The following is a 22,983-nucleotide window of genomic DNA, read 5'->3' as shown; positions in this document are numbered from 1 at the left end:
CATTTTTGTTTATTCCCCGCGATGAAATCGTACAGACGCACTCGTACGCGAAAAACGATGGGCCGCTGTCTGCCAATAATTTGTTGTCGTCGTGCGACTTTCGTCACGGCTAAGAAAGACCTGCTGATCGCGTGCGAGCAAAATGTATTGAGCAAAGGAATAAAGGAACAGAGGATCGTACGAAAAGCATCTTGGCTCATGCGTACATCTGTTGTCGTCTTTGTCAACGATAAGCTTCGTACGATATTACGTAAACTCGACGCCTGAAGTTTTGTACTGTAATCGGTGCGGTATACGGTAGCTGGGTACTTACGTAAGTCCGTATTTGATACGTAGTTACGGCAGAGCGCGTTATGTGCTATGTTTACTATTTGGCCCAGAAATCTCATTAGTAATGGCAGCAAAATACACGATGCGTTAACAGTATATATTTTCGCGTAGCCTGGCATAAATATGACCGCGAACGATACCGTAGCTTAATTTTCCCAGATATGCACTTCAGACTGAAGGACTTACGTAACTGCGATAAAATTGATAAATTTACGCACGCGAACAAATATCGTAGAATAAAAGATATGCCAATTTCTTTGTCACGTTATCTATTCGTCTTTCATATAGCTATATCGATGGGACTGTATAAAATCTTTAAAAAAAAGTAACACCTCGTCGCGTGAGATTTGGCGGAATTTTTTATCTCTCTTTTCAGATCATTTATTTCTCAACCACCTCACGGCGAAACCCTGAAGACACTCTCGGGACGACCGCAATCTCACAGGGCACATCGAGGCAGCCGTGCTATTCGGTCAGATATCAATTTCTCTAGATTCCTTCGATAGAAACACGTTGTTGGACCCTCGAGTGGAATTTCGCGCGGTCGATCAGGATGCCGGCTATTTTGACGTAAAGTTTAAGGGAGAAATTTCAGGGCGTAAAATCGATTCGTACATACAACAACAACAACAAAAAAGAATTTGGCAGGCCGATAAGAGGGTTCGAGGATTTCCACTTGGGGCGATATCTTATCAGTGGTATCTATGACTATGTTCGTCGTGACTTGGGCTGTTAATAGAATACGCGTGAAAAAGGTAAATGACGGGTGACAGGTTTTGCCAGCTCTTTGCCATCCGACGGCAAGGAGTGTGATTCGAGGACAAATGAAATTTCTGTAGCTAGACAATCCTAAGGTAAAAAGGTGTGACGAAGAGAAGGGCTATTGAATAATCGGAATAGTTTTTAGTTGGGTTGTACGTCCCACGTAAAAATGCCAATCTATCGAAAGAGGTCTCTATCTACCTGCGTAATGAGCCGTCCGACTGGTGCTGCCTACATAAGGTCATTCGCAAGGTTGCCGAATGAGGAGTCAGCGGGAGTGACATTGCCATAACTTATTAACTTTGCCAATTATGTATCGTTTCCGTACTCTGTCAATGGCCTGGTTCTCTCTGGAAACTCCTGTCGAATATAACGTGACTATAGAAATGCTGTGGGCCGAGAAGCTAAAGCAGTCGTGAATTATGATTGTGACTAAATATAAGTAGGACTGACTCGCAGGCCCGCGCGGATCACTGGCAAATCGTTAAGTAAATTGATACGCCGAGCGTGACTGAGTTTTCGTACTTTTTTTATGTAATAATTATTTTATATTAATCATCTTTATTTTACGTTAATTCATCGGCTATAGCCGTTCGGATGCTTTTTGGCTTTTGAGAAATTCTCATCTCGAGACAGCTGCTGGTATTCTGTGTTTGGCTGATTTTCTTAGGCGGTTCAAAGTATCGGATTTTTTTTATTTAACGTGCTTGCAACGCAAATAACCATCTTTTCCACTTTGTCCTTCGCGCCAGCAACATATTCGACTGACGCTCGTATAATAAATAGAACGCGCATACCTGGCGTAGCGTTGTCGCATTAATCGATATAACATATAGACAGATGCGTATAGATAGGGCATGGTAAGAGAGAAGAGAGAGAGAGAGAGAGAGAGAGAGAGAGTGACATTCAGAGTGAACGGACGAGAGAGCGAGAGAGAAAGAATAATGACAAGACGATTTCCTTTCTTACCCCTAACGGTCCTTGGATTATTGGGGAGACAAGCTGACGTTCGAGGACAGAGATTGAGGGTGAAAGCGACCGAGTAAAGGATAAGAGGGGGCGAAGTGAAAAGGTTCAGAGAGAGAGAGAGAGAGAGAGAGAGAGAGAGAGAGAGAGAGAGAGAGAGAAATAGCATCTGGATAGAAAGCGAATAAGGGCTTGAGAATGTCAGAACGGAGTGAGAGAGTTGGAGACGTCTGCAAGAGAGTGAGTGAGAATGAGAGAGGAACAAGCAGTATACGATAAGAAGGGGTGGATGCTGTTCTCGCAATTTCATCCCACTGAGATCGTTACGTATTTCGTCTTCTGTTTATTTTTCCCTTTTGCGGCTAGTATTGCGTTTCTGTGGTTATCGGAGATTCTTTTATCTCTTTTCTTTATCTTCTTTTAACTTTTCCTTTTTTCTTTTCGTCTCCTACCCCGAATACTCTGCATTCGAATTTCGTGACCACGCGGTACCGTCAGGTTTGTACGGTCGCGAAACGCATTCGAATTGCGGATTTTCGACTATTCGAACAACGTTCAACTGAATCGGTAAATATTTACTTCGCAGGGTGATAAATTTTTCGACGAGTTCGTGCCGAGATTGATTTATTGAACTAGCACCGAATTAGACGATTGGTTTTTTTTTCTTATTTGCCGTCTCCTCTCGCTTCGGTCATCGCTATTTTTTTACCCTCTGACTTCTTAACGCTCTGCTGCCCGATCCGTTCGTTCTCTCTACCTATGTCTATTTGAAATCGACGGAATTAGAGTCAGCGACATCGTAATAATCTTTACAGTAAATTCTTCCGGAAGAATTTAATACAGCGCGAACCACTTTATCGAGGTATCCGATGTATTCAAATAAGTATTGGGTTTATGGATCTATGGAATTTTCCTATGTCGATTATAAATTTGTTAATGGGATTCGACATTGAGAAATGAATTGTGAAAGTTTCCTATTGTTTTCGAACGATCGACCGAACGCGATAGGAAAAATTGATTGGCGGGAATTTTGAAATGCAAACATAACGCTCGAAGGGCTCGGAGAACCGAAAAAAAGTCATGTCCAACCGTAATCACCTAACCGAATCCATTTTTATCCATAAATTAGCGTTTGTAATAAGCCAGCGATTGATATATGAGATTAACGATTTAACGCGTCAGCCCACGCTAAGCATGCGGCATTAAATTGCTAACAATTAAGTGAAAGGATTCTTTTGTACGCGTTGTACATACGTATAAGATACGATGCGATGCTTGGATTTACAAATGACAAGGCGTTGCGAACTTTTGTCTTATATTTAATGCTTATGCTAATGTCTCGTGTCTACAGCATTCTCGTCTAGGATCGACGAGGACACTGATATCGTTATTATGCGGCAAGACAGTGCATCGATCTCTTCGATGATTTGTTTGCGACATGAGAATCGGCCCCGAACAATCCTAACGATATTTCATTACGCATAATAATTGAACTTGAAAAAAAATCACATTTGGACTTAGAAATAATTTTGTCTATTTAACTTTTTGTTTTCCAAACATTTATAAACACAATCCTGTCTAATTCTAAGTACAGTTATAAATAAAATGAATAAATCGAAAGACGAAAGTTATCTATTAATAATTTTGGCATCTTGCGAATCTGTTACGTAGATCCTTGTACAGTAGAAAATAACTCGTTTCTTATTTGCACGATAGTTTCAAGCACTTACTCAACAAGTACAATACCAGACGAGCATGATGACACCGTTCCATAAGTATTATGTCATGCGAATGAAATTGCTGACGTTTAATCAGTTTAATGAAAAATTCTATATTTCGATTGTAACTTTTGACGGTGCGATTGTAGATATCGATTAGAGATTGATAAGAATAAATTTGACTAACGGTAAATTATCACGAAAGATTTTTCATGCTGGCTTACGATTCGCTTGACCTTGACCACTGACATTGGTTATAAATAACAATAAGTCAACATTTAAGGTGGATTAATAAGTTTTGTTCGATAGTGTCCCCACGTGCGCATCTTTGTCCTTTTTCTTTGTGTATAATAATAATAACACTCTGGATCTGTATGTCGCACGTGCTTTCGATGTATCGTAGCGATGAATATGAGACCTAACCTTTCTCCGTAATGCCTAGGTAAACAATTGGATGTTTGTGTGGAACCCTTATTCATTTCTACGGTCTTCAACGTGCCTTGTTCAGCTTGCGTTAGCGTCAGATCAATAAGCAGAAACAGTTAAAATTTCAACGTCGCAAAATATAATGGGTTTCTGTCCGAAAACTCTGCTCATATGGCATTTAGAAGCTTGGAGAGGACTAGTGGTGAAGGAGCTTGTCGAGAAATCAACGTACGACGTGTACACCGTTGTTGCGTCTCATGTTTAATCTATAAATGAATAGAAATATACAAGTTATTTATCAGTAGTCGGTAGATTAGTGGCTGATACGATAAAATAATGCAGAAGTAGACTTTGAGTAACATGCGAAATATTAAAACGATTGAACATGTTTGGATCGATGTGGAAATTTAGATTTTTACATTCTTAAAAAATGTTCTGTTAGTCTAAAGTACTTTATCCCATTTGGATTATACCTTGATTACGCTATCGCCATTTGCTTACTGACGATAAACGTGTCACATTTTTTCAACGAACGTATCGCTTAATGGCTTTCATGAGGGCTTTAGGTATAAACGTATCGTACCCATAAAGGATGCTTTAACTTTGAATTGCACGGTGACGAATGTTGTTACTTGTGGTTAGGTCGTTTTGATAAGCAATTGTCACACACGAGAGATACTTATTGATCAATAAGGTTGGTTTATACATACGTACTTGCTTCTGTATCGGGTGAATGGAATTTTAAACATTTCGAAAGTTAGCTTGTGGCTACTGAACCAGTTTACCTCCTTAGGTGGAATAGTTAAGAATCCACTGTTTACCGGTTGTCAGCGGCTGAACAAGGGCAATGATTCTGTTTCATTACCAAGTGTGCAATGTAAGACCAACTGCGACATCTGTAGAGAAAAATGTCTAAACTGTAGCAAACGTACAGGACTAATTTCATCAATCAACCTATATTGACCCAGTCCTGAATCCTATGCTGGAGTCAGCGATAGCCAGTAACTAGAGTGAGTACTCGGCGAACTTTCATGTCGACCGTCAAGACTTATCGACTGCCGTATAAGAAAAATTGCTATTTTAATAATGTCATATTCAATTAAATTAAATGATAGTCCAATGCGTTGTGCAGTAACGACATCGATTTAGTTTATTTGAAGATTTTTTGAAATATATATATACATATATACATACGTGTATTAAAAGCTACAGTGCTGCCATCTTTGTGCAGAGAGCGGTACCTTCTACTCAGAGTAGTAACAACGTTGCAGTATTCGCCTTCGGACGAATAACTGCCGCTGGCAAACGAATAAAATGAACTAATAAAGTTTGAAGTAGCTCTTGTTTATTCAATAAAGTTCTCTCGCGTAAATGAGTGCATCTTTGAGATTCCATTAGGCGTCGATCCAACGTCCATCCGACGACTGTGGTGGTTCTTGAAATAAACCCCGTGGGCGTCACGGCGGCAGGTACTCCGAGGATAATTACTCCGTAACAAGAATAGGACGGACCTCCGGGCACAAAGTCATTTGCCAATATTTTGATCTCGGGATCTCGCTTGGTCGTTCTCAAAATAACCAAGTCGACAACGCAATATGTCTGCACGTGTCGCGAAGATGTCGACTATCGTGAAAAGAGAAAGAGGAAACATCCAAGAGAGTATAAGGGGACGAGAAGGAAAATAAAGAGAAAATAGAAAGAGTTATAGTAGAAATTTGAATAATCCACGAAGGGGACGACAATGAAAATTCTTAATGACAATGGGAAACGATGGGTTAGAATAAATGAATTGTTACGAATATACACTTTGATTTTTTTTTTATTATTAACCGGTAATATTATTAATATGTTTCTGTATTTCATATGCGTAATTACATGGGAATTACATTGTTTATATTAAGCCTATCAGATTCCCTTGTTACAATCGGTACTTCCTTACTGTTAGCAATTAGCTGTAATATCGTTTCATTTGCAAACATCTGGCGCGTCATGGTGCGCTTATATTTTCATGGAATTCGCGTAAATTCACACACGAGGTTATTCGTATGCGAAAGTTTTCGTGTTTGATACGCCATGTGTTTTTCGTGTCAATATCAGCGAATTGGTCACCGTAATATCACTCGTATGTGTAATTACCGTTCGATGTAATTGCACGACCAAATGAATCTTCTCGGGACGTAAAGTTATGCGTGTCTACAGAATTTTCTGATATTTTCGTCCTCGCGGGTGTTATCGAATATTAATAATTTTCATGAAATTCATTGAAATGTACTTTGAGACTCTCTTATCGTATTATATCGTCGATTATCTTGGCCGTGCAATAAAAAGGCGTGTCTTTATTTTTCTTGTTATGTATATTTCAGGAATAAAATAATTTCCACGTATAAAACAGTCAATCGCTATAGACTCTTGGGCGGGATACGATTTTATCGTGATGAATACTCGATAAGACGATAGTTTGAAAATTTGAAGGAAAGTGAGCCGATGGAGAGTCTGTATGTCGAAACTGCAATTGTTCCCAACTGAAGGGGATCAATAACATTTGCACTCTTAACAATGATCGTTTAAAATTAATAGTGAAAAGTTTGAGCGAGGCTGATAATAGTCCATTTGTCGAACTAAGAAAGGAAACAAGCGTCATCGCCACAACGCGATTGTACGCGTGTTTGTCTTTGTTGCCTTTTACCAAGGGACTCAAGCAATACTTTGCTTGTTTAGTAATTGAGCAGAATAACGACATACGCGTGATTTGCTGTGCGCTCACAATCGAATTACTTGTCCGGCATATTGTTTATAAGTATTTCGACATAAACGAGTTCAATGCACAAATTACTGGATTCGAGTACAAAAGGATCGAGTATGCGGTAAAAAAACAATGAAATGAAAAATGAAGGAACATTTCGTGCTTGTGACTGCATCGCGCAATTCGATTGAGCGTTTCGTTTATTTTCATATCAGTCTCGTATTCTAACCTCAAACTCCATAGGGTTAACCGTCTATGGCGTCTTAATCTTTTTGGCGTGTAGATTCTGGTGGGTGCGACGCCACTTTTTCTTACTGTTAGTTTCCTTAGAAAATCCGGACTTTGACGTATCGCCCATTCAGGAGGATTTTCATCGAACGTGAAAATACAAAACGCTCGATCGATTCGCCCTTAGAGATAATAAATCTGCGCAGATCTATATATGTCAGTATGGATCGTACACGGATTCTTTTATTAATTGTTAGTTTATTTTTTAAAGATAAAGATGTGCACTCCGGCGAGAGTTAGGTTAGGTTTAAGGTGATACTTAGGCCCTACTATAGTACCTAGATGCAGCATTATCGTAAACACCTCGATAGAAACGAACCTTTCGGATTTAACTGAACGGTTAGTCAATTCAGTTGTTGGATCGTACGTTCGATTAATTTTCAAAGAGACGCTACAAATTTTCTCAAAGGTATAATACGCTAGAGACTAGAGAAAGAGTTGGATACAGAGACTTTAGTTTCGTAGAATCTACAACGATTAATCTCCAGCGTTCCTCGAGCTTTGCGTGTCTTTTTTCTATTCTTCTCTTTGCGTTATCTTATTTCATTTTTTGACCTCTTTTCTTTTTCTTTTTTTTTTTTTTTTTGGAAGATTTCTCCATTCGCTTATACTGGCTTGTACGTGGATCCAAGGGTTTTGCACAAGGTTACAGTTAACATTTTTTTTTCTTTCTACGTAAGAAAATTATTGATCCAACTGTTCTACTTTTTGGCTCTATCGCTAAATGCCATTTTGATTTTATTATTATTTTGTGCGATTGCTCAAGCAAAGAATAGAATTTTTTCAAATTTTTCACGCAAATCTTGAGGAATTTCTTGCTGGATTGCTACAGCTAGGCTTTCTATGATAGACAGTGTGTTTAAGATTTGGAACGAACATTATGATAGGTGAGTTAAGGTTTATCATGCGAAAGCGCCTCGCTTGGTGGCAAAAGAGAGCCAGGAATGTACGTAGGATACATTATTTTCGTAATTTACAAATGAAATTGTCGCTGCTTATTTACAATACAAAAAGGCGGTATTTACATCTTATCAAAATTGCAATCCCCGGAGTCTGTATATTTAAATGACTCGTGGTACGTTGAATAAGAAGAACTGCAACACGAAATTTTAGTAAAGAAAAATGGAGGCAAGGATTTTTACGGAAAAACAAAATATTGCTTCGTACGTACAATCTTGGAAATTATTGAAAAATTCGTATTTATAATGTGTAGTAGCAGTGTTCGGTTTGAACAAAACATTGTAATTGCTATTCTATGTCAGCCTATAATATCTTGTTACACTATTTAACATTAATAAATACATTTAACATATCTCGTCTTATGTATATACAAATGGTAGGTGGTACCGTTTAAAAAATAATACCAATAATAATGATCCTCTAATCAGCATTGTGTTTTCGGTTTGATCGTTAGTCGACGATTTCTTTTTCTTTTTTTTTTCTAGCGATATAACTCGAATACATTGATATTCCATTCGTTCAATTTAACAGCAGTGACGTAAGAAGTGTTTTTCTTTTTTTTTTATAAAAACGATCTTTTAATTCCCGATTGAATCACGCTGTAGAGTCAAATGCATGGCACGGGAGAGGAGTCATATTTTTCTTGTATTTTGCGTATGATCTTTTTACCGTTGTTTTACATTAAACTTTTTTATTATTTCTTTTTTAATTTCTCTCTCTCTCTCTCTCTCTCTCTCTCTCTTTCTCACACACACTCTCTCTTTATTTGCGTTATCATAAATTCACACCTCACCGATTCTGATGTACATACGTCACGTACAAATTGCGCGTTACCATCAACAGGCCACTCATTCTAGCATTATATTTAGGTAACGTTAATTTATCTTTAAGTCTCTAAACTCGTATGAAAAATTACGCAGTAATATTTTTTATTATTTTATCAGTTTTTCTCATTTAAAATCTTACAGATTATTTATATAGGTCACGTAAATTTTACGTAAAAATACAAAAGTGATTATCATAATTTCCCGTGTTAATTGTTCGAACGTTCAATAATAATACAATTGTTATGTACTTTACAACGGTACGTCATGAGATTAAGAATTTTTGTTTTCCTCGTATTCAATTCCAAGTTTTTCAACTTTTGTCTAATTTTTCTTTTGGCATTCCAGCAATCGTTTGTTGTACGTCGAGTTAACGAGTGAGGTTGGGGAAAAGCTATTTTTGTTCCTTGCTTCGATCGTAAATTACATACGCTATTTAGATGTTTTTGTTACATTTTGAAATCAAGCCATTACCGTAATAGTTGATTATGGGAGAATATCTTTTGGAACAAATCATCTTAATATCATGACTTACTGATTTACGACAGAAGAAGTTTCTGGGAGTTTTCTGTCAGATTATTATATGGCTTTATCAATAATCGGTATAAAGAAATTTAATTAATTTTTTGATTTTTCACTGATTGTGGTGGAAACGCAAAAAAGGATAACGTTAATTTTGACTTTTCTTGACCATCGAATAACGTAACAGTTAAAGGAAACGTATTATTTTATATACTTAGTGTTTTACTTAGTATTCGTGTTATATTTTTTGTAACGTTATAAAATAAAAAGTTGAACATGTTAATCTTTTTTTTTCTAAAATGACTCTGACAAATTTCACCTAGAAACAATTGCTGTCAACCGCGTGAGGATGAAACGAGTCTAGCGCAAAATATATACTTTATCAATGATTTCTTATCCGACGCCGTCGTGGCGGGACGCCCGCGACGCCAGCGTCGGGTACTCTTGTGTACAGGTTGTAGAATAAAAGTTTTCGTAAAGAATACAGTAAATTTGTTGGATAAAATTTGTGTAAACTTCGAATACAAATTATAAAGAGTGTACAGATGACTGGCATTGAGCGCAAGATCAATCCTTACAACAATGTTTTGTTTTTCAAATTTGAGAAAAGCCAAGATCGCGTGCGATCGCTTTTACGAAAATCGATCGATACCCAAGTAGCATTCAGCTGTATTGACAAATTCAAGAAATTACCTACGTAGTCAGCATCGACGAGTATAGCATTTCGCTTAATTATTTTTTTTTTTCAACAGTTTTAACGCCCATACCAAAATTGATCTTACGCGCAACGCGGGTATTTTTTATTTTACCTAACGTCATTAACTTTATAATTATTTTAAATTCTTCGCATTATTGTATATTTATTCGGATGTGCTTCGGATGTGCAATATCTTTTTTTCCTTTTTTTTTTTTTTTCTTTCACGTACTTAAGTTTCCCATATTCGTTAGTTTAGTGGGCCGTGACGCGAGGACGTTGAAATTTTCGAAAATTAAAATCCTTGTCGCGCAATATCTTAATTTTTCGAAATTTCTCGCCATCGTATCGTAGCACCATCTGCAATTTTACGTGTTTCTTTTTTTTTTTCTTTACTTAACGATTTATTCGTTTGTTTCTTTGTTTCTCTTTAAGTCGTCGATTTTTAACGTATAAACGTAAGGATCCCGTGTACACATTAAAAAGAGTGTCTTCACAGCTTGTTCGCGTGGATCGTGTAACGTGATCGAGAACGCAAACTCGTGATTACAATAAACGGATTTACAATAAATTGTCCTCTACGATTTGAGCATACCGCGCGGCTTTCGACTAAATTTATTTAGTGTAATTATCATTTAAAAACTACCTAACGAGAATGGAGCGAATCGATGAGTCAATTCCAAATGATTTGGCGCCACGTCAGTCCTAACGTTCTTTACGAGGCTCTTGACCAATAATTCCATATTCCAGCATGAGAATATGTTCCGCCATCATTGTTGTTCGTTTATTACTTTATTTTTCTTTTTTTTTCCATTTTTCTTTTTACATCATTCTCCACGCTTCTCGTTATCTCTACCTTGTCCTCTTCTTTGTATAGTGACTCCTCAGGAGTGTCTATTGTAACTTGATGATCAGTGGATTGAACTCTTGTTATCTATTATCGATCAGCTGTCATCGGTCAATCATTTCAAGGTGTTACGCAATATGCAGTATTATTTATTATTGTGAAAATTGAAGGTTTATCCAATTTTCATGGGACCTCTCCCCTCTCCCCTTCTCTCTCTCTCTCTCTCTCTCTCTCATCCCTCTCCTTCTCTCTCTCTCTCTCTCTCTCTCATCTTGTCCATCTTGCTCTTTATATGCTCCCTGGTGAACGATGAGAAAACACGAAAGGAACACTTGCTCTCTCTCTCTCTCTCATCCCTCTCCTTCTTCAAGGTGTTACGCAATATGCAGTATTATTTATTATTGTGAAAATTGAAGGTTTATCCAATTTTCATGGGACCTCTCCCCTCTCCCCTTCTCTCTCTCTCTCTCTCTCTCTCTCATCCCTCTCCTTCTCTCTCTCTCTCTCTCTCTCTCATCTTGTCCATCTTGCTCTTTATATGCTCCCTGGTGAACGATGAGAAAACACGAAAGGAACACTTGCATTCCTTATTACCTTTATATATTTATTTACAAGAGTTTTAACGAATTGGCAACTTTCTATACAGAATTTATAATCGCGATTAATGGGACGCTTGATAATTTTTCACGCCGACAATGCACTCGCTATAATTTCAATGCACGCGATCGAGCGTTCTCTTTACTTCCAACGATGAAATATCTCTCCGGCCTAATCCTCTGTCCAAATTAGATGACTTCTAAGAGATACTAAGCGACGCGTCTCGCTGTTACGTAAACTGTCGATGGGATCATTTAGTCTGGTAATTTTTTTTTTTTAACTGTCGAACCTATTGTCTCCTTTTGCCCTGCACGGGATTCATGTTCGCTGGGACGTAGTATCGTTGCCGAATAAGTTTAAATTTTTTTTTCTTCTTCCTGAACAGTTACATCGGACAGTCCTTAGATTTCTTTTGTTTATCAGATATTATTCGTTTTAGCGTTATTCGCGTTATGTCCAGTTTACATTTAGGCAACGGCTAGTCGATCGCAACGTTGCAACTATTACGGAAAAATCGCGTGGAACGCGATGACATTGATAATCGTGGATTGTGTCGTTATGAAATATTGATGTTTTTGAGTTTGGTCATTTTTTCGAAAAAAAATTTTTTTTTCTATTTATCTCAAAACACTTTACCCGCATCGAATCAATGATCTATTTAGCCTGATCGTACGTGATTATTGATAACCTTTCAAATCATTTCCTTCGCGTCTATGGGGTATGCGGATAAACGTTGTTGGCAAATTAATCTTTCCTTTCGTTAATGTTCACAATAAATTATATGAAATCAATGATTTTGCGCTTTTTTGTTTTTTTATATCGAGAATAGGAACAGAGACGAAGATAGGGACAGACTACGAGTTGCCCGTGTAACCTAATTCAATTCCTTTGTGTTTAGTTCATTAATTAATTATTTAATATTATAATTTATTAACAGTTCATACTATTCATTAGTTTAACGTTCAATTTCATTTATATAATTCATTTTAGCAGGTTTCGTTTATCTTACAATATTAATTTTGTTATATATATATATATATTTATATAATAATAGTATGTATATTTATAATATTAACACGACTTACATTATATTACGATTACTTTAAATCTACTACGATGAAACGAAAGACCTTCGATAGAAATTATTCATTACAATTAAGTGTAAACGAGTAGTAAAGAGTAGTGTAAGCTCGTCACAAGTAGTACCGCCCGAATAATCATGTTTAATAAAACGTTGTTTTTTTATCTTCATAAAAAAAAAAAAAAAAAAAGAAAAAAAATTAGATACAAGAGTAAAAACTCCTAATGCAACGAAGACCCAGAGCATCAAGGGTATCTAGTAAGACATCTTCCTCAGAGCATTTGGGAGCAATCATGAGCAGACTTAATAAAAAGTTAAGAATCGTAATAGAGTTCAGATTAAATAAGCCCCCAATCTCCAGCGGTAGGTATCTTTACGGGGTAGGTGGGCCAGTGGGTGGGCAAATGTGTATACGTAGGTACAACATCTCTAATTTTTCATTGGAGGTAACCGTCATATTTCAAACGATATCATAGCACTCTATCTGGGATTATGGTAGGAGATGTGCAGTCGGAGCACGTTTCAATCTCTATCTCTTTCTGTGTATATATATGTCTGTAGCGAATGAACTCTGGTCAAATTGTAGACCGAGCGTCGATTGGTCATTTCCAGGGAAAGCCTCGTCATTTCCGCTATCGTCGATAATATCTTTACGCTTTCGTGGATTGATAGTAGGTTCGCTAGTCAATTGCAATTAGTTGCTAATGAAGACGAGTTAAATTTCACGACGATTCCAGACACACTGACCACCGAAAGCCCACCGATCCGCTTTTAACGAGAAACTCAGGGATTTTTGGTTGCGGCGTTTTCTCTAACGTATATAAATCCCTGTTACGTATCCCAAACACGTATTGCAGTTATTTTCGAAATAATGCTTCACGGATTGTTGCTCTTTTATCAAGGGATTCAATTTTTTGAACGAACGAAAATTGGGGATTTTGGAGATTGTCGGCCTCGATGCGCTCGTATATTTATTTCCTGGTACGATATCCTCTGGGATTGAAACATCACGATTCCGCTACCACCGTAATGCTCGTTCTGCTTTCCGCGATAAATCCATCGGAATCACGGCTTCTTTTATTTTTTTTTTTTTTTTTTTCTTTTTTTTTTTTTTTCTTTTTTTTGAAAAAACAGGAATATCGTGACTTTTCGTCAGGGACGTTATTTTTATTTGGAATTCAAACATTTTTTTAGACAATTCAAAATCGTGAGTTCGTCCCTGTACCTCATCGTTCATTGTTTCGCGTGGCAGTGATCTTCGACGATATCTACTTTTTTCTTCGAGCCGACGCGTAATGATAATACGAGATTATATTTTACATTGCGAGAAACGTATGGGAAAAATATTTTGACTTTTTCACCATCAAAGTAACAAGACTTTTCGAGCATGGGGATCCTTTGATTTTGCGGTATTACTTGTAAACGTAACTCTGCGGGGTCGCACCTTCGGCAATGAATAATTAATTCTTATCGCGATGAATATTTACAGAATTCAACGTTAACGTATTTTTTTTCTTTTTTTTTTCGTCATGATAGCGAACAAAATTTATATAAATATATTTCTTGTAGACGTGCGTGATCGCTCATCTCCAATCTATGTCGTGTCAAGTGGGAATTGATTTTTATAACAATTTGAATTCTTTTGTGCGCGTAAAACAATCATAATTAATTTCTCGTGTCCTTATCGACCGAGAGTATAAGTTCGTTGGACATATCTAAATAATAGTTACCGTATACTTTCGGTCGTGACAATTGATAACGCCTTTTTTTTTTGATAATGCCCTAAAAATTGCCGTTTTGGTACACGTCGTCGTACATCGATACCAGTCGAGCATTTTCATTGGGTAATATAAATTTTCTTAAATATAAATTATAAATAGAGAAAATCTTATGCCACGGAAATCCGTGATTGATGAAAGTACAATTGGCTTTTCCGACGCTTAATTATACTGTTGGATGACGTTCTTGGATATGTTGTATCAAGCAGCTACCTTAATGTAATTATCTTATTTCAGTGACTAATGACGTAACGTATAATTAAATTCACTTATGATACATCGTCTCGTTTAAAACATTAATCGTAATAATTGGTAGTGTGCTAGTCGTAGTAATCGTAATAATCTTCATAGTAATCGTACGTTACATACGGGCAGACCTTAGGACTATCGCAATTATTTATATAGATAATTTATGTATAATAACTTGATTTCTTTTTTTTCTTTTCTTTACATTCAAAAGATTTTTAATTGGGAGGCATTTTAGGTGTGGGTCTTTTTACATGTACAAACTTTTTAACGGTACCGAAAGGGTACGTTCGTAATAATACGTAATTTTTTGGTTTATATCAACAGTCGTTACACGTCTTTTCATTTTATATAAAACAGTTGTTTATAATAATATAGTTAAATATTTTCTCATTTCAATATTCCTAGTGTTTTATAATTTTTTGGTTTTTATTGTGTGTGTGTGTGTGTGTGTATGTGTCTATTTCTCGTTCACCACCCGCCCATATGCCTTCACCTTCGTTTCTCTTACTCTTGGAACTTTCGTTCTCTTTCGCTCTGACTCTTCGATTTCCTATAGTAATTTTTCTAGTTTTTCCTAATTTCGGTCTCCTGTACCTTATTAGTCGCTGTTCCTATGCCAATAGCTCGTATGACTTTCGAATGACGAGCGTATGTTTTATTCACGCCATCAACTCAAAATTTTACATTGCCAAGGCGCTCACTCGTGCCGTCACTTCTGGTGGCACGCAGTATCTGTATATAGTAAGTCCTACTAACTCTTAATCAATTCACCTACTTACTCGACTTTGTATTCGTTAATCAAAAAATATTCTTTACTCCGAACGTCAAAGTAGTATCCACGGGTTCGTCTGTTCTCTGCACGAAAATTTTTTTTTTAACATTATCGTTTACGGAAATGGAATAATGCAATTGATAATCTCAAAATTGGTGACGGTGCTGCACCAAAAAAAATCATGATGAACCAAGGCTATGAACAATTTTAAAAAATGGAGTGGTACGTTTCTCCTTCATTTTTTTGGGGATTTTTATTATTTCCGTAGTAACTCGTAGTATCGCGACGCGCAGGGCCGAGCGAGTATCGAAAATGAGTATTGGGATTTTGAAATAGAGAAAATGAAATTTTCTTTTATTTTCCCTTTTTTGATTTCAGTGCCTTCAGTATTTACGACCGTTCATATACGTACGAGGACATACGTGGGGGAGATGATTTGTTCACGGGTCTTAATTAATACACTATGACGCCTCGAATCCGCGATTCGTACAGATGCAATTTTATTTACATTTATCTGAGTATTTAATTGGAACACTTCAATTTTATTAAAACGCCACGCTTCTCACGAACAATCGGATGATCACGTTTTTCGCGCATCCGTAACGGATTTTAACGATCGGTTTTTCTGTACTAATTTTTCGTTTCTCTTTCGTTCTTACGATTAACAAAGCATTTCACGATACCTGGAGTCCGGCACCCACCTCAATGGACTCACGCCGATGGTCCTTGCAAACTTTTACGAATTAAAGATTTTTCAAAATTACTGTAGCACCCCGTGACGATCATACCTTAAATTTTACCTACTCGCCATGACTCGATCCTCCTTAGCCGTCAAAAAGAATGCAGATTAGAAGCGAGAGAGCGCGAAAGAAAATTGTGCCAACGCAGATCGTTACTTTCGCGAAAAGTGTCTTGACGATCTTTTTTTTCTTGGTAAAAAAAATTTGTCTTCGCATTTAGTCTGGCCAACGAAAGAAGATAAGCAAAGCCCTTGACGCTCTTAACGAGAAAAATGTCGTCCCGAGGAGAGTCCTTAAGATTTTTGAATTTTCGATACCTCAAGCGAGTGCGAGAGAGACAGACCGATTGGTGAATGCATGGATAAGACAAAGACGGACAGACAATCGTTTCAAATCGAGCGAGTAACAAATATATTTTCTAAATTCGACTTTATCCTATTCGTGCAATTTTAAGAATTAAGGATCTTCTTGTGCTATTAGGATAAGAGCATGATATCAATGAAGTAATTAATAAAATCATCTTCATCGTCAACTTGAATTTTTTTCTTGTATCGTCGATGTGGTTACACGTGTCCGAGTTTTCGTTCGAGAATACCAGCCAGTTCTGATTCTTGGTCGAAATTGGTCTAAAGCGCCTTGCCCGGTTGCACGTCATATCGGCATTGCGGTTTACCCCTAAATAATGGGATCTCGCGAGAACGCGGGTATTACGCGGAAACCACATGCATATTACAATGATTACGTATTGTTCGGCCGACTAAGAGTGGCGCGAGGAAATTATTAACGAAACGTACCGGAAGGGCACGGAAGTGCGACGCCGCGTAAAATCCAAGGTATCCGGACTGTGTACGCTTTCCATCTACGTAACGTAACCTAACGTAACGCGAAGGAAGCATCGCTACGTAGCTGATTGACTAATACGATAATTAATAGCGATAACGATAAATTTCATTAAAATCGTCAGCTCATTTAGTTCGCCGTTGAGAGCGTGCACTCCTGTCAGCTTCCATTACCGGATATTGGCTACGGTGAAAGTTCCGAAAATTGAACTGTATATAAACAGAATATTCCTAAATAACCTAATTGAACGCAATTAAACGAAATTCACGTACAAAAAGGGGACTCCTTCACCATACGTTCGGTCGTGGTTATGATTTTCCTTCGTTAGGTCGAAGCACTTAGAGATCTAGAAAATTTTCGGGAATCTCTGGGTTATCGCCAGCGATCAAACTAAACGAGTATCCGAGCTTCGCCGTTTTACGTAATTTTCACAGGGGAAAATTTAGCGGCATTACCAAAAAAAAAAACTATTCCGTACCCTTGTAAGTATTTTGGGCAATTAATAACCGAGATCGTATTTATCCAATAGATCGGTAGGGAATTGGTGGGAGTGCTACGAAAAATGATATTGAAGAATGCCCGTGCAGAATTTCCACTTGGTCAACGCCGCAGCGTTCTAATCACGCGAGTTTAAATCCTTTGGAAAACGGGGCTTAACTTGGTATCGATTTCCAATCAAATTTAATTATATGCCCAAGTAAGTTTGCTCGTTCGTACGGTACATCCCAGGTGCTTCGTAGCGTCACGGACGACGGAGACTATCCTGATTGACGTATACGCAGTTTGTTGCCACTTAGCCACGTTACACGGGTTTGTCACGTGCGAGGACAAAGGGCGCCGATGTGTCGCGCGATCGCCGCATCGCTTTGAACTTCGTTGTTTCAACAAGTATCGGATGTAACTCGTGCTCTTTGCTGCTGCTCGAGACTGGAGACGATCCGAGCTTTGTTTACCCTTAACGTAATTTCGAATGATCTCGTCTAGCTTTACCCGACGTTCTGTCGCTGTTCGAACAGCGCGACCTGTTTATCGTGAGCCGACAATGTCTCCATCTGTGACATGTGCGTTATGTTATATTAGATCAATCTATTCACGTGTATATAGTATATAGTGCACCGTGCTGTCTCAAACGGGTGAAAGACAATTTTTATTATGATATTGACTGTTATATGTATACGATGACAATCGTCACTCGAAGCTAAATTTTGAATGTAAATTTTTTCAGGTTAGGTTTTGAGGTTAGTCCATTTCTTCGACCGGATTTGATTTTTGTTCTTTTTCCTTTTACCACGATGATACTTCTCGTGCTTTTTCTTTGATCTGTCCGAAAAACAGGGGTGATCCAACTAACAGTTTTTCTTTGTTTTCTTTTTTTTCCTATATAGGGTAAAGCGTGCTTGATAATTATTTCTTTATACGAGACGACTAATTGGCTGAAGGAACGTTAGGATTTTGTTAGGTGAGCGAAATTATAATGGAATTAATAAAGAAAGACGAGAAACGGTATGTACGTAATTATTTGCACTCCGTTAACACTGGCAGAAATTTTGTGCGGTACCAGGGTAAAAGGAGTGTTCAAGCTAACTCTTAAATATCGGATTGACCTTATTTTATTCGATACTACTTTCACGTTTACTCGATCTTCGCTATTTTCCCTATTCCCATTTTCGCATTGATACAAAAAGAAAAGAAGATTGGGCACCCCTGACTTTATTGGCAGTAATTTAAAGGCCGTGTCAGTTATCAAAAAATATCTCACGCCCGTTATATTACGTAGTATGAAAATCCCAGTCACTGTACACTAATTCATAACGATTAATCCAAATAAGTAAATTGACCAGTTCGCGCTGGATAATCGTGCAGGACCCTACGTCAGATCTTGACGACTCGCTTCCGGTTGCGAACAGAAAGCAAAGTATTACAGGAAAAATCTATTACGGCATTTAAGCGTTTCCCACGTCGCTTCACACCTGACACGACCTTCAAGTCAAAATCCTCATGGATTATTTATCTAGAACACTCTCCAATGCGCGTACGCCCTTACCCGCATACATCTATATACATATATATGTACCTTGTGGATGCGTTGCGTTCCATGAGAATATCAAAAAAGCTAAGATAAAGCGATTTTCAAAAGTGTCAATGACGCTCGCGCGATCTCTTAAATAATTCTTGGGCGTTCGTTCCTCTTCCTTTGCTCCCTAAGTCGAAGTTGAAAAACGAAGTTGCTACCGTACCATCTTGCGCACGTAGACAGATTGCTTTTCATATAGTGTTCACGAAGATTTCATAACTGTATCCTTGAACTTGATACAGTATATACATATATATGTATGTACCCGTACATAATATATATATATATATATATACAAAATATACACGCTGCAGGACTCGAGTCGAATGACGTCCAAATTCAGCCGAGGCTTCCAGATCGAAATTCGTCCTTGTTTTCTTCATATATATGTATGTACCCGTACATAATAGACAGATTGCTTTTCATATAGTGTTCACGAAGATTTCATAACTGTATCCTTGAACTTGATACAGTATATACATATATATGTATGTACCCGTACATAATATATATATATATATATATATATACAAAATATACACGCTGCAGGACTCGAGTCGAATGACGTCCAAATTCAGCCGAGGCTTCCAGATCGAAATTCGTCCTTGTTTTCTTCGCGTACCGTTTCCACAGCTGCTACCTCGTCCTGACACAGACATTCATTCCTGAAGAATAATTGTCTACGTTCCCGCTGGAAGAATCCCCTCCCATCGGGTCCCTCTGGCTACGACTTTTCCAATGATACTTTTGGGAATTCGCCCTGAACCTTATGGCTCACATTGACAATTACATACACGATTGGGAGATACACGTTCCTTTTATGTCCTCCGAACGGTTTTTTTTTTTTCTTTTCTTTTCTGTCGCTCAATCCTTTTTTCTTTTTCGTCACATGAAATATCCTACAGATTCATCTACGTTTAGCGTAGTGCACTTGACATCGCGAGTAAGGTGATCTTCTTCGTCAGTGTCTTACCTAGGACCAGGAAGAGGCAGTGGTGGTGTCTTCATTAAAATTTGTTAATGGCTGAGCCTGGGCAGTCTATTACTGGACGATTATATGGGGTGCAGACCAGAGCACGGCTATCGTTGCGATTAACGTGAAGAGGGTGAAGACTATCAGACAAAACCTTGACGTTGAGGAATTCAATGAGGTTAGTGACAGTTAAATAATTTCACACCTACCGACTGATCGTAGAGTTTCGCTATTGGTTACTGACCTATCGACGACCATGGCCGCAAATTTCCAGTCGCTGATCACTTCAGCTTCCTCGTCAGATTTCTTCATACGGCTGGTGATGAACTGTAGCTCCCTGAGAATCGTCTGGAGCTCTCTCTGTGTACCGCTGAGGGGTAGCGACGCCGAAGTCTCCTCGACGGTCGCTGGTCTTCCTGAGAGTGGCGTACTGTACGCCGACCTGCTATCGGGTGCATCTTTTACTATTCGGGAACACTTGTACGCAGTACCGTGGAGATAGATACGAGCATTGAAATATATCTTGTACGGTGATCTAAATGGTATCGATAACGTGGAATGAGCATACATCCAGTAGCAAGGGATGTTCAGTATGTAGTACCAGTCGAATTCAGAAGATCGAGTCTCTGCGATTGGCTAGAGTAGTCTCTATGGGTCCTATAAATCCTTGGGCGAATTTACATTACACGTGTATATATCGCATAGAGTAATCTTTTACGTGTACAGCAGCGGAAGGATATTTCATTTTGTACTTTTTTTTTCTTTTTTTTTTTTTCAAAGTCGTGAATCAACATGCGCCATGGTATTGGATAAGTGTCATCGGAAGTAGGGTGACAGATAAATTTCATCTACTATTTAGAAATGGTACTGCGTCCCTATAGTGATATATTTCAATGGTCGAGGAGAACAAATTTATTATATACTTATATCAGTACCGTATGTATCCTGACGCGGGATTCGCTGCGCTGTTTCCATGACGAAAGTCATCGTCAATGTCCAGCACGTTTGCCAGTAGACTTTTGCTGCTGCGTTCCTGGAGCTCGAGCTCCTTCATCCTGTTGTTCATGAGGATGGTCTTTCTCGTGATTTTTTTACCAGGACGACTCATGCCCAGGATCCACGGTAGCCATTGTAGAAATACCGTCTTGATCTGTGCGTTGACGTCATCATTGATACCGTCATCGATTGGTAATTAAGCATTAACAAAAATCATCGATATAAGTAATTATCATTATCTCTTATCGATAATCAAATGCGATATTTACCCATTGTGGCATTTCGTGTATGTCGGCCGTTCTGTGATGATAGTTGAGGACGACGACGGTAAGGACAACGCTACTAGCCACCATGAACATGATGCAATTGAAATACGTTCCTAAATCGAGGAATTCCCATAATCCCCCCCAAAAAACAGAAGGAAGCGATTAGATCGTGAAGTGGCGTTTTTTTCAAAAAAATAAAAAAATAAAAAAAAATACTTTCTTCCTAAACAATAAAAGATCATCGAGTACAGGATGACTGTTAAGAACTTGAAGATTTCGTCTTTGCTCATTGGCATCCTTAAGATCAGATGTGCCAAGCGCTCTTAATAATCTTTTATTGTTATCTTTTGCTTCTTATTAATCTAAGTCGATTTTATATATATACGACATGGAAATGCGTAGAGACCCAAGCGTCGAAGCGTCATTCGCAAAGCGAACTCAACGTGCTAGCTTTCGAATGACTCTTAACACTGGAGTTTGATTAGGGGCTTACACACGCGTCATGATCACTCTCTCGCAGACACTCTACTGATTATATTCAGTTTAGGGAATCAACCGAACAGCTCACTGCGTGGATTTAGACGTGGGACGGGCGAGCGAATTAAGAGGTCAAAATCAGGAGCACAGCGAGACGAAAGAAAAAGATGAGAAAAAAGAGGATGTGAGAAGGCGGGCACGTGACACAGAAAATAAAAAGAGAAAGACATACTAGGAAATGAGCTTGAACGTTACACATAGAAGAAGCATACTTACTTGTGCGCTTTATATATATATAGAATACATACATGTAGATAAATATATCACAAGACATATAATTTTATATATGTATACACAGTACGTTAGTTGAACATGCATTTATTGTACGATCGTAATGCAAGGTGCATTCAATAACTTTCTTTCTTTTTCTCGAAATTATTAAAAGTCAAGTTTAACATTGTAGACTACCTTTTACAGGATGCTCATTATTTTAATGCAAATTTGCTGTTTTTTTTTGTTTTTTTTTTAATGATTATGTCGGTACTATATAATTGTTCGGACATTTGCAATTTGTTTTCTAAGGAAAGAAAAGATGCGTTAAGCGGTGATATTTTTGTGGTCTGGTCTTACGCAATTCCAGGAGGCTATGCCGTTTGGTAATTGGGTTACCGATATTATGTAATTACTCGATTGGTTACTGGTAATGATATTGAATCTTAATTCTTTAAATACAGCTTGAAGTTGCGCAAGACCAGGGAGCTTGTTAACTGACTTTTTATTTGTTTAGTCGAAATAATTATTGATTAACATACGAATAGAGTTTCGGTTCGATTTTACGAGTTAATTGTCAAAAAGTCAGTTTCCCGTCGGATGAATTTGTGTGAAGCGTGGAATAATGTAAGCAGGGATGTGAAGCCTCCTCTATTATTTAATATACTTTATTTTATTGTCTTTTTTTATCTAGTTCTAGATTATTTTAGAGACGTTTTACATACGTACGATAAACCGTGCGTACTTTAGTTTGCCGGTGCACGTACCATGTATTGACGATAAAATAAAA

At 37.8% G+C, this 22,983-nt stretch overlaps 2 protein-coding genes and 1 long non-coding RNA gene across 10 annotated transcripts in view; 1 reads left to right on the top strand and 2 right to left on the bottom strand.

Annotated features, from left to right (window-relative positions):
* The window catches only part of LOC112495422, a 41,226-nt gene that overhangs the window by 4,865 nt on the left and 13,378 nt on the right, over positions 1-22,983 (top strand). The window lies entirely within an intron of this gene.
* On the bottom strand, positions 3,569-5,636 carry LOC107274723. The gene is made up of 3 exons (XR_001539519.2): positions 5,397-5,636; positions 4,917-5,098; positions 3,569-4,468 (listed from the first exon to the last, which is right to left on the bottom strand). It is a non-coding gene; the product is annotated as an uncharacterized LOC107274723 (long non-coding RNA).
* LOC107274722 (neuronal acetylcholine receptor subunit alpha-7) overlaps positions 19,646-22,983 on the bottom strand; it is an 85,718-nt gene continuing 82,380 nt past the window's right edge. For 4 of the 8 annotated variants that reach the window (XM_015754145.2, XM_025092046.1, XM_015754144.2 and 1 more), the window contains 4 exons: positions 21,450-21,559; positions 21,120-21,334; positions 20,429-20,626; positions 19,646-20,338 (listed from right to left, as the gene is read on the bottom strand). In XM_015754145.2, the coding sequence (XP_015609631.1) occupies positions 20,254-20,338; positions 20,429-20,626; positions 21,120-21,334; positions 21,450-21,559 (608 nt within the window). In that variant the 3' untranslated portion in view covers positions 19,646-20,253. Of the gene's footprint in view, positions 20,339-20,428; positions 20,630-21,119; positions 21,335-21,449; positions 21,560-22,983 lie in introns of all 8 variants that reach the window. The other 4 variants (XM_025092044.1, XM_025092045.1, XM_025092047.1 and 1 more) reach the window with 2 other exon arrangements.

The sequence above is a fragment of the Cephus cinctus genome, unplaced genomic scaffold (genome assembly GCF_000341935.2).
Source record: "Cephus cinctus unplaced genomic scaffold, Ccin1 Ccin1_scaffold0101, whole genome shotgun sequence".
Classification (NCBI taxonomy): domain Eukaryota; kingdom Metazoa; phylum Arthropoda; class Insecta; order Hymenoptera; family Cephidae; genus Cephus; species Cephus cinctus.
The sequence above is the reverse complement of the archived record's forward strand: the minus strand, read 5'-3'. Positions and strand labels throughout refer to the sequence as shown.